This window comes from Amblyraja radiata, chromosome 4, assembly GCF_010909765.2.
Source record: "Amblyraja radiata isolate CabotCenter1 chromosome 4, sAmbRad1.1.pri, whole genome shotgun sequence".
In the NCBI taxonomy this organism is placed as follows: Eukaryota; Metazoa; Chordata; class Chondrichthyes; order Rajiformes; family Rajidae; genus Amblyraja; species Amblyraja radiata.
Window position 1 is genome coordinate 81567223 of NC_045959.1, and position 17418 is coordinate 81584640.

General features: G+C 42.5%; 1 protein-coding gene across 5 annotated transcripts in view; it reads right to left on the bottom strand.

Moving 5' to 3' along the window:
- Window positions 1–8659: 8659 nt before the first annotated feature.
- Window positions 8660–17418, bottom strand: part of ankrd12 (ankyrin repeat domain 12) — a 194479-nt gene continuing 185720 nt past the window's right edge. For all 5 annotated transcript variants that reach the window (XM_033019837.1, XM_033019836.1, XM_033019833.1 and 2 more), the window contains 3 exons: window positions 16278–16421; window positions 15753–15848; window positions 8660–11274 (listed from right to left, as the gene is read on the bottom strand). In XM_033019837.1, coding sequence (XP_032875728.1) covers window positions 11089–11274; window positions 15753–15848; window positions 16278–16421 — 426 coding nt within the window. In that variant the 3' untranslated portion in view covers window positions 8660–11088. The remainder of the gene's footprint in view (window positions 11275–15752; window positions 15849–16277; window positions 16422–17418) is intronic.

The following is a 17418-nucleotide window of genomic DNA, read 5'->3' on the forward strand; positions in this document are numbered from 1 at the left end:
GAAATCCCGCCTCCCTCTCACACACCAACACAAGCTGGGAACAATGCAGGCAGGGGAGAGAGAGGATGTACTCTATAACCCTAAGCTCCATTCAAACATCTTCTGTATTTATGCACTTTCCCGATCCCCCACCCCCACCCCCACCCATATACCTGTTCCACTTTCGTGGACTTTCGTACAACGTGGAAACAAGCCCCTCGGGCCAGTTTACCCACGCCGACTAACATGCCCCAATTACACTAGTCCCACCTGCCTGCATTTGGCCCATATTCTTCCAAACCTGTCCTATCCATGTACCTGTCTAAATGTTTCTTAACGTTGTGATAGTACCTGCCTCAACGACCTCCTCTGGCAGTTCGTTCCACATACCTACCACACTCCTAAATGCCCCTCAGGTTCCTATTAAATCATTCCTCCTTCACCATAAACCTATGTCCTCTGGTTCACGACGCCTCTACTCTGGGTTAAAGACTCCGAGCATTCAGCAAAATAATGAGGCTCCCCCCCCCCCTCTCCCCCTATCCCCCATGTGTGAGAAACTCCCAACCATGGAAGAAGACCATCAAAGCAAGAATGTCATTGTCCTGTCAGGGACACATGACAATAAACTCTCTTGACTTGACTTGACTTGAACACCCAAGGAACTGCAGGTGCCGAAATACAAAGTTCCGAAGTAACTCCAAGGAACTGCAGATGCTGGTTTACAAAGAAAGACCCAACGTGCTGGAGTAACTCAGCAGCTCAGACAGCATCTCTGGAGAACCTGGATAGATGATGTTTTGGGCTGGGACCCTTCTTCAGACTCATTGTGAGAGGAGTCAAAAGATAAGTTGTTGAGGGTGAGGACAGGTTCCGCCAGTTAGAGGAGACTATTAGTAGAGGGAAGGTACACACAATTGCTGGGGAAACTCAGCGGGTGCAGCAGCATCTATGGAGCGAAGGAAATAGGCGACGTTTCGGGCCGAAACGTTCAATTTTCAGACCCAGTCTGAAGAAGGGTTTCGGCCCGAAACGTCGCCTATTTCCTTCGCTCCATAGATGCTGCTGCACCCGCTGAGTTTCCCCAGCAATTGTGTGTACCTTCGATATTCCAGCATCTGCAGTTCCCTTTTGAACACTATTAGTAGAGGGATACTGATTGGGTCGCTTAAGATTTTAGAGATACCACGACCAACAAGCATCCTATACACTAGCGACAATTTTACCAAAGCTAATTAACCTAACCTCTACATCTTTGGAGTGTGGGAGAAAACTGGAGCACCTGGAGAAAACCCATGCAGGTCACGGGGAGAACATGCAAACACCGTACAGACAAGCACCCATAGTCAGGAACGAACCCAGGTCTCTGCTACTGCAAAGGGCCTATCCCACTTGGCCGTCATTTACACGACAAGCAGGTAGTGACTGACGCGCGACGGTTGCGTGACTGTCGCTCGCGTCAACATGCATCCGCACAGCCGTCTGGAGCGCGTGACGTCATCTGAATACCCAGTTTATTATTTATGGTGATTTTCTAAAATGTTCCAGTTTCTTGAGTGGTGCTAGCAATTAGATGTGACTGAAAAGTAGCAAGCTGCAGATCAAATTAATCTGTGGGAAGGAACATTCTGGAGACGTGCGATTTTGTGGGTTAATTGGCGGATTGAAATGGTGGATTGAATGGGCAGCTACTATTTCATGTTTTAACTTCATTTCCAAAGATGGTATATAATCTGAAACACCCACGATGTCAAGGGCTGCTTGTTTGTGGCCTACATTTTCTTTCTAGAAATCACGATTTTAATGAAAAGCGCATGCTCTTACCAAAGTCCCAGTCTTTCCGCCTTTGTGCTACCAGTCAGAGAGAGGGCAATGATGCTGACATATTTTTGTAATGTCATACGAACATGTTATGATTTGGTGTGTCGGTTGTGGCGATTATCTAGTTTCAAATGAATGGACCTAATGAATGGACGACAGATTTAGAATGGAACAATTGAAAGTCTTATGACTGGCCTACGGATTATAGGGTGAGGGGCCTCGCAGATCATCTCCGTATTCATGACCCCATTGGGTTTGTCGACCATGGTACCAGACTGCATTGTCTGTGTGTCCTCAGAACCCACCTCCTGTGATGTAACTTTCAACCACCCTCAACCAAACCAATGGAACAGCATCTGACAGCAGAACAACATGTGAGAGTGACCACTATAAGGGGAGAGGAGAGAGAACAAAAGGAGGAGCTGGCGTGCTTTGTAACGTTGTCAGCGCCGCAGGTGGCCGCTATTTGTATACGTTGCGTATGCAAGCAAAGAATTTCACTGTGCCTTGTCACATGTGACAATAAAGTATTCCTATTCCATTTACAATGTTTTTCACTGTTGGGTTGAAAAACTAGCAAAATTGAACAGGTCAACCTTTTTGGCAGCACAATTGTTGTTTGGGGGTTTCAAATTCAAAACAAAATGCAAGGAGTAACCTAAATTCAACCTAGAAAAATGACTAATTGCAAACTTGCAACCGTGGGACGGGCGCATGGTGTGGCGTGAAGGAGTGTGGAGTTGCTCGCGGTATCGCGCAGCGCACCACGATTTTGTGCTGCACTAAATCTTCGCGCACCACCGGCCTGTCGCGTAAATGACGATCAAGTGGGACAGGGTGACGTTTCGGGTCGAATGGGTGACGTTTTGGGTCGAGACCCTTCTTCAGACTGAAACATCATCCATTCCTTCTCTCCAGATGCTGCCGGTCCCGCTGAGTTACTCCTGCATTTTGTGTCAGGAAAGTGCATAAATACAGAATAGCTGATCATCCAACAGTATCCTGTACCTGCCTTCTCTCCATACCCCCTGATCCCTTTAGCCACAAGGGCCACATCTAACTCCCTCTTAAATATAGCCAATGAACTGGCCTCAACTACCTTCTGTGGCAGAGAATTCCAGAGATTCACCACTCTCTGTGTGAAAAATGTTTTCCTCATCTCGGTCCTAAAAGATTTCCCCCTTAACCTTAAACTGTGACCCCTTGTTCTGGACTTCCCCAACATCGGGAACAATCTTCCTGCATCTAGCCTGTCCAACCCCTTAAGAATTTTGTAAGTTTCTATAAGATCGCCCCTCAATCTTCTAAATTCTAGCGAGTACAAGCCAAGTCTATCCAGTCTTTCTTCATATGAAAGTCCTGACATCCCAGGAATCAGTCTGGTGAAGCTTCTGTGTACTCCTTCTATGGCAAGAATGTCTTTCCTCAAATTTGGAGACCAAAACTGTACACAATACTCCAGGTGTGGTCTCACCAATACCTTGTACAACTGCAGTAGAACCTCCCTGCTCCTATACTCAAATCCTTTTGCTATGAATGCTAACATACCATTCGCTTTCTTCACTGCCTGCTGCACCTGCATGCCTACTTTCAATGACTGGTGTACCATGACACCCAGGTCTTGTTGCATCTCCCCTTTTCATAATCGGCCACCATTTAGATAATAGTCTACTTTCCTGTTTTTGCCACCAAAGTGGATAACATTTATCCACATTATACTGCATCTGCCATGCATTTGCCCACTCCTTTCCGAGGCAGTAAGGTAGAAACCTTACAGCTGCGCCACTGTGCTGTCCTAATGTGCAACAGAAAATCACAGGAGACAGAGGAGCACAGAAATCAGAGATGCTTAATATTAGTAGAAGATTGTCCTAAATCCTGCTTAATCTGCAGCAAGGACTAATTCCCCAGTATTAACCGGGGTGTTTTAGATTGAAATTTTAAAAGGGCTGAAATTTTGAGCGTAACCCAATTTCAGCATTATAAGGCAGGTCCCAGCAAAAATAATTTGGGAGCAGTAGGTTATAGACAAGGCTATAATGAACAAGTGGAAACTTTTAAATGTGATGTAGTGAGAGTTCAGAGCTAACATGTTCCTGTAAAGAGCATAATGATGGCAATTAACCCCATGGATATCAAGGGCTATTGAGAGTTCTAGTTAAAAACAAAATAAAGCATATGACAGGTGTAGAGAACAGAAAACAGAGGAGCCATTTTAAAAGCATACAGAGTGTAAAGGGGCAATTAGCAGAAATGGGCAAAGAGAAGGCATTAGCTGTCACTGGCAGCAGGATTAAGGACAATCCCAAAGTGCCTTATATCTCTATTAAGGGCTGGTGCATTATTAGGGAAAGACAATAGACAATAGGTGGAGTAGGCCATTCGGCCCTTTCAGCCAGCACCGCCATTCACTGTGATCATGGCTGATCATCCAAGAGTGGGGGCCCCATTAGGAACTAAAGTAACCATCTACAGCTGGGACCGAAGAACAATGGTGGGGTCTTAAATGAACACATCTCATCTGCATTGAAATAGGAGAAGGACATTAGATTGTAGCTGGAGAATTTAGGGAAAACAATGGTGACATTCTAGAATACATTAGCATTAAAATGATGGTGGTAATGGATGTCTTTTCAGGGTTAAAGGTTGATCATTCTTCAGAGCTGGTGAATTGCCATAAGAGGGGACTGCTGGAGCCCTGATAAGACATTGTTAAATCTGCATTAGCTACCAGTGAGGTACCAGACTGGAAGACAACAGACGTAGTACATTTATTCATCAAGGATTGCAGTTCAAGGTAAATTGGCAAATTGGAATCAAAATTGGCTAGGTGATAGGAGGCCGAGGGTCATGGTGGAGGGTTGGTATTGTGATTGTAACCTGTAACTGGTGATGTTCAGTGCTAGAACCCTTACTGTTTGTTATATTGTCAGAGATATACAGCATAGAAATAGGTACTCTGGCACAACGTCCATACTGACCAAGATCCCACAGCTAAACTAGTCCCATTTACCTGCATTTGGCCCATATTCCTCTAAACTTTTCCAATCCAGATGTCTTTTAAATATGGTTATTGTACCTGCCTCGAGTACTTCCAATAGCAGCTTGTTCCACATACCCACCACCTACCATGTGAAAAAGTTGTCCTTCAGGTTCCTATTAAATTCCACCCCCCCCCCCCCCCCCCCTCGCCTTAAACCTATGTTTTCTAGTTCTTGATTCCCCTACCCTGGGAAAACATCTATGTTCATTCATTCTATCAATTCCTGTTAGGATTTTATACACCTCTATAAGATCACTCCTCAGCCTCCTGCACTCCGAAGAATAAAGTTCTAGCCTGCCCAACCTCCCCCTAATAGCTCAGGCCGCTCGAGTCTTCTCTCTATAGCTTAACAATTTGGATACGAATGTGGAAAGTATGATTAGTCAGCTTGCAGCTGCCAGTGTTGCTGACAATGAGACCACAGGATATTGTCCTTTGGTAAAACAAGTGGAATGGCGGATAAAATTTAATCCTGGCTTGTGCAGGGTGATCATTTTGGGGGGGACTAATAAAGGTAGGGCAAACAAAGTGTACAGGCCTTAGGGATATTGAAGAACAGAGGGGCCTTGCTGCATGTGTCCAAGAATCAGTGAAGATGACAGCACATGTAGATAAGATGAAGGCAGCACATGAGATTTTTGCCTTCATGAGCCAGGGCATAGAATTCAAGAACAGGAAGGTTGTGATACGACTTTATACAACTTTGGTTAGGCCACAGCCATAATATTGTACATAATTCTGGTCACCACACAGTAAGAATGATGCGATGGTACTGGAGAAGATGCACAGGAGACTCACCAGGATGGGAATTTCACTTATGGGAAACTGTATAGACTGCATTTGCATGCCATGGTGTGGAGGCCTGATACAAGTGTACAACATTTATGCAGGACATAGACAGGGGAGATAGTATGATTTTTTTCCCCTTCATAACAAATGTATCAAAAATGAGAGCACATAGTTTTGGGTAAGGACTTATAGGTTTAAACGGCATTTGAGGAACAATGCATTCAGCTACAGGGCGATTGGAGTCTGGTACATTGATTAGTGGAAACCGGTCATCTCACAATATTACTTATCCAGATAAGCGCTTAATTTGCCATGGTTTGGAAGGCTCCCTGCGAAGTGCTTGTAAATGGATTTAGACACAAAAGCTGGAGTAACACAGCGGGACAGGAAGCATCTCTGGAGAGAAGTAATGGGTGACGTTTCGGATCGAGACCCTTCTTCAGTCTGGTTAGCGTTTAGTATAGATTAGTAAATGATAGCCAGCATGGACATGGCAGGCCTAAGGGCCCGTTTGTGGTATGTCACTCTGACTATAACTGGCATAACCCTGTCCTCCAATCTAATGCAAAATAGATACACCTGGACAAGAGAATAAGATCAGCAGATCTGCTCCCAATAAAGTATTGTCCGTATACTAGAATCATTCTAATTCCACAAATGCAAAAACATGGACTACGTAGACTGGGAAATAATTGATAGAGCTGCAGTAACTTCACATCACGTGCTATCAATTACATTGTCATGTGCCAATAATCGGATCGTAAAGGCAATCTCCCAAATTCATCCTGGCATTAAACGCTTTTAGTTTTATTTATTTAAATTTGTTTATTGTAACCTGTATCGAAGTACAGTGAAAAGCTTTTGTTGCGTGCCATCCAGTCAGTGGAAAGACATGATTATAATCGAGCCATTTACAATGTATAGAAACATGAGAAAGGAATAACGTTTAGTGCAAGGGTAAAGCTGGCTAAGTCCGATCAAGGATAGTCCAAGGGTTACCAGTGAGGTACATAGCAGTTCAGGACTGCTTTCTGAATGTGGTAGGATGATTCAGTTGCCTGATAACAGCTAGGGAGAAACGATCTTAAAAGGGTAGTTTCTTGCAAGATTGTGAAAATATTGCTAAACGTTAGGGTTAGTAGTTCATTTGTATAGATTAATATTTTACTTGGAGGCTTCATGTGTGCTATATGATAGTTGAGGGGGACCATGCTTACCTGGTGTGTCTTCTTGGAGACCAGACATCATATGTATTTTGTTTTGGGGTTCAAAACATTACCAATCGTTCTCCCATACCCTGTTGCTGTCGTTGGGTCATCAACCATAAGCATAAACTCCTGATTCCCCATCTTCATTTATTGTAGAGTCGCTGAAGTGAATCCGATGGGGACAACACACCAGGCAGAAATCAAGATCCATTGAATGGTAGAATCTTTATGTTGTCCCTCATCCTAGATATAGAGTTCTTTATATAATTGGAGCACTCAATTAATTATTTGTAGAAACTAGCAACTTGATTTAAGGAGCACTAGTGTTATGTTTATTTTGGCTTCACATCAAAATTGCAATCAACTGTTCTTGAAACTAAAACCATTTTTTTTACCTTTTCCCCGCAACCGAAGCATGACCCAGAATGGGATTACATCTAACCTCACAACACTGAGTGGACAGAACATGGTCACCCAGTGTGGAATTGTTGGAGAAACTTGAGAATATTCCTGCATGTATTCAAAATGTTGAGGTGACATCAGAAAAGGTTAATAGAAATGTCAGCTCTAGAGTACAATATAGTATATTGAAAAAACAGAATGGAAGGCTGGCAAATGTGATATTTATTTCAAATTATAGCCTCATCAGGAGCAGAGAATTGCACAACTAACGTTTTGTGCTTTTAATAAAATGCAAGCTTCGGTCACCTAAACAGACCTATTTGTCAAGTAAATAGGGAAAAATTAAATTAAGAATCTGCTGTCGATAAATAAATTCCCAGAGGTGCCAATTAAAGATAAAAAATCTGAAATGAAAAATGAAGGATGATTAAGTGGCCGAGTGAGTTTGATGGGTGAAATGAAGGTTTCAAACAGAATGGGCACTTGGCATTAGAGCTGCTGGTGGAAAGATAACATAGACCGAAAAACCAAAAGTAAAATTGTAAATGTTGAATTTCTGAAATGAAAACAGAAACTCATTGTGAACAGTCATTGACATCTATTCTGTTTCCCTCTTCACAGATGCCGCCTGGAATCCTATTTTTGTTTCCAACATTGACTCGTTGGGTCAAATAGTTGTTACCATCTTGAGATGTTGGAGTAACTCAGCGGGTCAGGCAGCATCTCTGGAGAAAAACAATAGTTTAGTTTTGTGTACGTGTACCAAGGTACAGAAAAAAGCTTTTGTTGCATGCAAACCAGTGAGCAGAAAGTAAAGGTAGACAAAAATGCTGGAGAAACTCAGCAGGTGAGGCAGCATCTATGGAGCGAAGGAAATAGGCAACGTTTCGGGACGAAACCCTTCTTCAGACTGATGCGAGGTAAATACAGAAAGTAAATGCATGATTACAATCAAGCCATTCACACTGTACAGATACATGATAAAGGAAGTAATGTGAATAACATTTAGTGCAAGATGAAGCCAGTAAAGTACGATCAAAGCTAGCCCGAGGGTCTCCAATGAGGTAGATAGAAGTTCAGGATTGCTCTCTAGTTGTGGTAGGATGGTTAAGTAGCCTGATAACAGCTGGGAAGAAACTGTCCCTGAAACTGGAGGTGTGCATTTTCACACTTCTATATCTTTAGACCGATGGGAGAGGGGAGAAGAGGGAGTGGCCAGCCAGTGATTTGTCCTTGCTTATGCTGCTGGACTTGCCGAGGCAGTGTGAGGTATAAATGGAGTCAATGGAAGGGAGGTTGGTTTGTACGATGGTCTGGGCTGTGTGTCTCGGCTCACACCGACGGGTGATGTTTCGGGTTGGAACCCTTCTTCAGACAGAATTATCACCATCTTGAATCCTATGCAAATTCTATGCAATTTCTACGGAAATCAAATTTTATTAGATAAGGATTATCATTACAAAACAAAGTACAATACAAGAAAATACTTTTAGGTCCATCAAACCTAAATGACGATCATTAATGAATGGTAGGTAGACAGAAATGCTGGAGAAACTCAGCGGGTGAGGCAGCATCTATGGAGTGAAGGAATGGTAACTTTCCAAATTTAAGTGCAGTTAAAAATAGTGTTCTTCCTACCAAAACAAATATGAATTAGTTATCTGTGATTCAAAAGCAGACACTGAAAGACAATGAAACAAATCCCATTCCATTTGAACAGCCATTGATGCAACTCTATTTAATTAACATGACCATTAAAATTTATTTAACAATATATTTACATGTATTTACATATTAATCAACAGGTAAATATTAAAATAAACAATTTACACTTTTAGAACGATAATTCAAAAAGCATTTGTGCTGAAAAAATAGGTTCTGCTGCAGATTTTTCTTCAGGATGTGAGGTGAGGGGGAGGAGGAGAACAGGACACAAGATAACCTGGTAACGCATGCATTGCATCGTAATTGTAATCTTGAACAGTTGCTGCAATGTAGAAAGCAAACCAAACACATGCCCTAACAAACAAGGTCAAACCACGGCACATTACAATCAATATAAAACCAACTATCAATTGCAACTTTGGTCCATTGAAACATTAGACAATTAATGGGCTATACAATCAAAATAACTATATAATTTCCTTTATACATATTTTAAACAATATTGTTAAATACAATGTTATTTACATCTGCGCAATGATATGTATAAAATAACTTATTTAAAAAAAAAAAAGACAAAATAATACATCTGTGCAGAATTCCCCCCACCCCCAAAAACAAAAACATTCTGTACAGTATCTAGGATCAGACCTGAAAACAGAAGTAAGAATGATGGGATTAATTTATTTTTAAGAACCAATTTGCTTGTTCTCTATAAATTCAAATTAGAGTACAGTGCTTGCCTCTTCATGGCAGTAAAATAATAAAAGGCCCAAGGTGTAATTTATTATGATTATCTGCTTATTAGGAAATGGATTAGAGCCTAGCTATAATATACTACTTTGGAGTCAGACAGAGAGTAGCTTACAGTGACGACATGTAGAAGAATCCCAGGGGGATGAGGGAGAGGGAAGAAACATGAAATAAGCTACTTACAGAAGCTTTAAACCTGTGGATGTGTGGATAAAGCAATGTGATACTGAATAATGTGGCAGCAGTGGAGCAAGATATTGAATAGCACTGGAGAATGCTTTGCTTTAAATTATCAAGTTATCACTGAAAAGAGAATTGAGAAACTGAACAAATGATAAACATATACACAGAGCAGCTAGCTTAAGAAAGATGTGTCCAATATAGTCCATCGGGCTGCATGTCCAATAAAAGCCCCATTTAGTTTAATTTATTGTTGTTGGTTTGAACTACCCAAATGTGAGAGCCTGGATTGTTCTCAACAATGCTGGCTGATCCAAATATATACTCCAACAGAGCAGTTACTGCCAGCAACTTGAGATACAAGGACATTACTACGAAGACAAAGGTAAAATTTGACCACTCAAGGTTCATTCAGATGTATCTAAATGTCCCTCGGGGACAAACACCTGGTTTCAGAGGCCTGAAAAGTGTTTTTATACCTTGTGGGTGAAAGGACTCTGAAGTGCTCAAAATTATAAGGTGATTAAATTTAACAAAGTGCAGGCATGTAAACAGAAATATTTTTAAATACCATTAATTCTTGAAACATTTACATAACCAGCAAGTGCCTCTTGATGCAGTAGTTTCTGTTTTGAATGGTGAGGAATACACACAGTGATGAAGAAAATGGTATTTTAGATAGATAGATTTGGGTTTGTGTTAGAATGTTACCCAGAAACAGATCCCTATACTTGGAAGGTGAAATGCCTCGATATTAGGAGCCAATGTATAATATTTTTTAAATGAGGCAGCACTCAAGCTGAGAGTGCAAAGATGAGGTTCTAACTGTACCATGAACTCCTTCTTGAAAACAGAGTATCTTTGCCCCCATCACCTTGCAGCTTCCAGCGCTGCTGGTACGAACATAATGTAGCAAATGCCCCCATCTTGTAAACTTTAAATTACAGGCAAATATTAATAGGGAATTACATCTATTTGTCAGCTACAACTGTTATACTACTGCAAAACAGTAGTGGCTATTGGTAAACAGTGATGGGAAGTCACAGTGCGTTAGTGCTGAATCTCACATCATCATGCAGGAATGGTACTGCACCTTCTTTACCACACGCACCCATATCCTCAATTCCTCACTTTTCTTCCAAGTGCTCTGGAACCAAATACACAAGCCTATTTGCAACTGTCCTGTGTCATTCAGCAGTGACTAACTATATCATTAAGCACTAGCTTAAAACTTCCAGAACAGATGCACAATCATATTGGTGTCAAGTCAAAATCATCATTAACATCAACAAGTGGGATGTAAAACTCAGGAATATCAAAGATGCTCAATGATTTGTACGAGGAAGGATCAAGCTCTTGTAGTTTAAGTTGCCATTCCAGTCTTTGCACTGCATTCATTGCCGCAGCTTCATGCTGCTGTCTCATAAGAAGGCATGTCTGCAATGAATTAAGAAGAATTAATCGTAAGATGAAACTGACTAACAATACAGGTCCACCACTGATTTTCCAGTACTCTAGTTTCCAGAGCATTTCTAGGTTATCCATTTTGCCAGACCTACAGAAGTCACGCCCTTGAGAGGGCTGAGATACTGGCCCGCAAAGTCGGCCGTGGAAATCGGTTATGGGAATGGATCTGTTGCTCTGGCCAGACTTGGGTTTCAGAGCCCTGGCCACAGGCGTCATATTCAACCTTCGATTGGCCTTGGAAGTCAGTCATGAAAACCGACCTGCTGATTCCAGTCGGGCCGGAATTCCAACTCCCTGGAAGCAGGGGATAAATTCGACCCACCGATTGGAGCAGAAGTCCCGATGAGGTAGAGATTGGCTGCCTCACCCAGCCTAGGCGCCAATTTTTGGGGGGGCTTCTGGGGGGAGGATTTTGTCTGGATTGGGGGGTGGGGGTGGTGGTAAAGGCACCAGTTGCCAGGAAATCTGTGATGGACCTGTACTCTGAAAATTGAAGACCTTGCCTCAGACTTCATTAAGCAACGCATTTTCAAATTTCACACAGTACGTTCTAGACACAAGAAGATTTGGAATAAAAGCAGAAAGTCCTGGAAATATTCAGGAAAGCAGGGAGATACAGTGGAGATAATCATGATTAATGGGTTCATCAGAACCTGCTGAATATTTATTGCATTTTTTGTATTTATTTCAGTACATTGTTTTTGTTGGGAGTTTATTTAAGCTGTCATATTCCTAAATAAATTGCATCACATATCCATTTGTTCATTCATCACCAACTTCTATTCCAAAAAAATAATTCTCAACTGCAATCTATGTAATAATTTAACCCCCCCCCCCCCCCAGGATCATGGATGCTAGGGGAATATGTGTACAAACAAACTTGAACCAAACAGTTAAGGTTCCATGGAGTTGATAATGAACTGTGAATTTTTCTATTTAATCTATGCTAATCATCTGTCAGTATTAGATGAACAAATTTGTTCAATGGCCTAAAGTCCTTTCCATAGTTGGAGAGTGCCCCTGTAATTTTGAAACTTCCAGGTTCATTCACACATTCTGTAAAAGGGCTGGATGGTTTGGAGTTTGTAAAATGTGTACAGGATAGTTTTTTGCAGCAATACATAGAGGTACCTACTAGAGAAGGGGCAGTGCTGGACCTCCTGTTAGGAAATGAGACAGGTCAGTTGACGGAGGTATGTGTTGGGGAGCACTTCGGGTCCAGTGATCACAATACCATTAGTTTCAATATAATTATGGAGAACTGGACCAAAGGTTGAGATTTTTGATTGGAGAAAGGCTAACTTTGAGGAGAAACGAAAGGATTTAAAAGGAGTGAATTGGGACATTTTGTTTTATGGGAAGAATGTAGTAGAGAAATGGAGGACATTTAAAGGTGACATTTTATGTCCCTGTTCATTTGAAAGGAAAGAGTAATAATTGGAAAGAGCCATGGTTTTCAAGGGAAATTGGACATTTGGTTCGGAAAAAGAGAGAGATCTACAATAATTATAGGCAACATGGAGTAAATGAGGTGCTTGAGCAGTATAAAGAATGTAAAAAGAATCTTAAGAAATAAATTAGAAAAGCTAAAAGATATGAGGTTGCTTTCGCAAGTAAGGTGAAAGTAAATCCAAAGGGTTTCTACAGCTATATTAATAGCAAAAGGATAACGATGGATAAAATTGGTCCATTAAAGAGTCAGAGTGGACAGCTATCTGTTGAGCCAAAAGAGATGGGGGAGATATTGAACAATTTCTTTTCTTCGGTATTCACCAAGGAGAAGGATATTGAATTATGTGAGGTAAGAAAAACAAGCAGGGTAGCTATGGAAACTACGAGGATCAAAGAAGAGGAAGTACTGACACTTTTGAAAAATATAAAAGTGGATAAGTCCCCAGGTCCTGACAGGATATTCCCTAGGACATTGAGGGAAGTTAGTGTAGAAATAGCAGGGGCTATGACAGAAATATTTCAAATGTCATTAGAAACAGCAATGGTGCCGGAGGATTGGCGTACTGCGCATGTTGTTCCATTGTTTAAAAAGGGTTTTAAGAGTAAACCTAGCAATTATAGACCTGTTAGTTTGACGTCAGTGGTGGGCAAATTAATGGAAAGGATACTTAGAGATAATATATATAATCATCTGGATAAACAGGGTCTGATTAGGAACATTCAACATGGATTTGTGCCTGGAAGGTTATGTTTGACTAATCTTCTTGAATTTTTTGAAGAGGTTACTAGAGAAATTGATGAGGGTAAAGCGGTGGATGTTGTCTATATGGACTTCAGTAAGGCCTTTGACAAGGTTCCACATGGAAGGTTGGTTAAGAAGGTTCAATTGTTGGGTATTAATAGTGGAGTAGCAAGATGGATTCAACAGTGGCTGAATGGGAGATACCAGAGTGTAATGGTGGATAACTGTTTGTCAGGTTGGAGGCCGGTGACTAGTGGGGTGCCTCAGGGATCTGTGTTGGGTCCACTGTTGTTTGTCATATACATCAATGATCTGGATGATGGTGTGGTAAATTGGATTAGTAAGTATGCAGATGATACTAAGATAGGTGGTGTTGTGGATAATGAAGTAGAGTTTCAAAGTCTACAGAGAGATTTAGGCCATTTAGAAGAGTGGGCTGAAAGATGGCAGACGGAATTTAATGCTGATAAGTGTGAGGTGCTACATCTTGGCAGGACAAATCAAAATAGGACGTACATGGTAAATTGTAGCGAATTGAGGAATGCAGTTGAACAGAGGGATCTAGGAATAACTGTGCATAGTTCCCTGAAGGTGGAATCTCATGTAGATAGGGTGGTAAAGAAAGCTTTTGGTGTGCTGGCCTTTATAAATCAGAGCATTGAGTATAGAAGTTGGGATGTAATGTTAAAATTGTACAAGGCATTGGTGAGACCAATTCTGGAATATGGTGTACAATTCTGGTCGCCACGTTATAGGAAAGATGTCAACAAAATAGAGAGAGTACCGAGGAGATTTACTAGAATGTTGCCTGGGTTTCAGCACCTAAGTTACAGAGAAGGTTGAACAAGATAGGTCTTTATTCTTTGGAGCGCAGAAGGTTAAGGGGGGACTTGATAGAGGTCTTTAAAATTATGAGAGGGATAGACAGAGTTGACGTGTATAAGCTTTTTCCATTGAGCGTAGTGAAGATTCAAACAAGAGGACATGATTTGAGAATTAAGGGACAAAAGTTTAGGGGTAACTTCTTTACTCAGAGAGTGGTAGCTGTGTGGAATGAGCTTCCAGTGGAAGTGGTAAAGGCAGGTTCGTTTTTATCATTTAAAAATAAATTGGATAGGTATATAGACGGGAAAGGAATAGAGGGTTATGGTCTGAGTGCAGGTAGATGGGACTAGGTGAGAGTAAGTGTTCGGCACGGACTAGAAGGGCCGAGATGGCCTGTTTCCATGCTGTAATTGTTATATGGTTATATGTTATATAATGTCCTGTTGAGGGTTTTGTTTGTAATGGGTTTTTAAATGTGTATGTGTGGGGGGTGGGGGAAACCTTTAAATCTCTTCCCTGCATGGAGACCCGACCTTTTCCCTGTCGGGTCTCCGTTGCCGTTGGGGCCTAGCGCCGTGGAGCGGCCTCCAACCGGAGCGACCTGGGGGCTCAAGTCACGGAGCCTGTGGAGCTGTGGACCTACCTCCGTGGAACTGTGGAGCTGTGGAGATGTGGAGCCTGTGGAGCTGTGGACCTACGGACCTACCTCCGTGGAGCTAGCCAGCTTCGCAGCGTGGAGAGCTGCGGGGGCGAGCTGCTGCGACCCGACTCCGGTGGATGGTGACACCGGGAGCTCGCGGGTCCCCGGTGGGAGACCGCTTTGCGGGGCACCGGCGACTTCTCCCACCCGAATTGCGGGGTTGAGAGTGACCTGGAGGGGGGCCTTACAACGCCCGGCACGGCTGTAAATTGCCGCGGACTTGCTAGCGCCCACCGGGGGCTCCAACATCAAGACCCGGGGCAGGGCCCTACATCGCCCGGCGTGGCTTTGAGTGGCCGCGGACTTGCTAGCGCCCGCCGGGGGGCTTTGACCTCGACTTCGGGAGAGGAATGGAGAGCAGGGGAGAGACAAGTCTTTGCCTTCCATCACAGTGAGGAGGAGACTCACTGTGATGGATGTTTATGTGAATTGAATTGTGTTGGTGTGTGTCTTGGTTCTTTTTTTGTATGGCTGCAGAAACCAAATTTCGTTTGAACCTCATGTGAGGTTCAAATGACAAATAAAAGGTATTGTATTGTATTGTATTGTATTGTATGTTATATGGTTCATTTCTGACTGCCCAACAGCTTACATTCTTCCAGTGAGAACTCACAAGCATAAGGACTCCTAAAATTATTATTTGGACTATTGATTTCTTTAGGTATTATAGCATTATATTAATATATACTTATTGTACTGTATTTCAATATTTCCCAAGGGGAAACTTACCTTCAATTTGTCAAACTTATCATCTACGTCTTGCAACCAGGACATAAACTGGCGTGCATTGAATCGATCTCTCACTGATGTTTTGTTTTCATCACCCTGAGGCAAAGATTTTACAACAATATGAGTAACAATTTCAGAGACTTTTAACCAAAACATTGGGGAAAATCGTTTCCTGCCCTGAGATTAGTTGCCATTGTATTTCAGCACCATCCAAGGTGCAATCTTACTGTGACACCATGATTCCCAGCTCATCAGTGCATAGCATCTCTGAATGCCAATGTCCACCTGTGCTAACAGAACAGCTTTGATGTTCCAGATACAAAGCTTTATTTTACCCGTCCCTGACAACAGATTTCTCAAATTTGCTGGAGGAACTCGGTCAAAATCTTTTTCCAGGTATGGAAACAAAATCAAATACTAGAGGGTATAGGTTTACAGGGAGAGGGGCGAAGTTTAAAGGAGATATGCAGGGCAATTTCCCCCCCCCCCCCACAGGGTGGTGAATGCCTACAGAACTATATGTACCTGAGGGTCCTGAGGCATGTTGTAGACTTCTGCATCCAGAAGCACAGTACAGGCACTAAAAGGCAAAGTCTGGTTTGCTAGTGTTCTGGCTGCACGGTAATGGACTCTCAGAACTTCTTGTTCATTTGACATAATAAGCTTCTCCTGCAAGTAAACACAAAGAATATATTCAAAAGAAAGTAAGGCACATAATATATACAAAGGCTATCAATTGAGAAGTGGTGCAAGTTCAAACAATTTTTCAATTGATTTGAAATAGTTTTAGCTAGTTCATTATCAGGCAGTAGGAATTTGCCTACAACTTGTAAAAACAGAGTGTAGCTGTCAATCCTCAGTGCTATTGAACAATATCTTCTGACCAGGGGCAGAAATTGCTATCAAAATATGGGGGGGGGGGGGAAATACACAATTTCTTGGTGGCCACACGCAAGCGCACAAACGCACACACACGAGGCTTCGGCGATGTGCCCTGTGGATGGTAGCACCGGGAGCTGACCTGATTGGTGACCGACTCCGAACTCCAGCAACAGCAGCTTCGTCGGCCCCGAATCGTGGGGCTTGAATCGGCCCGTTTGTGGGGCTTTTCATCACCGGGAGAGGCTTAAAATCGGCCGCGTGTTCTTCCATTGCCCGGCGGGGGCTTCAACATCGGTAACCTCGATCGCCTCGACGCAGCACTTTGACTGCCTGACCGCGGGGCGATGGAAGATCCTGCAGCCGATTTTAAGCCGCGTCTGGCAATGAAAGACCCTGCGAACGGTCAGATTCAGCCCTTAGAAAGCGTCTGATACCCGCTTGAATCTTTCAAATGCTGCAATGTGATAAATAAGGCAAACAGAAGAACCAACCGGAGGGGAGAGAAAGAGACAGAGACAGAGACAGAGAGAGACAGAGACAGAGTGAGAGAGAGAGAGGGAGGGAGGAAGGAAAAAAATACTAAATAACGTGAGTGACCGTGAATGAGGGACTTACCTGCAAGCCAGCCAGGAAACCCGTTCAACCGGAGCCCTTAATGACCTGACCCGTTTAAATCCGATACCCATTTAAATCTTTCCCATCCACCAATACATCCAATTAGTTCAAATGGTAATTGTACCCACATCAGACAGTTTTAAGAAATTCTCCGTGAATACCTTCAGTA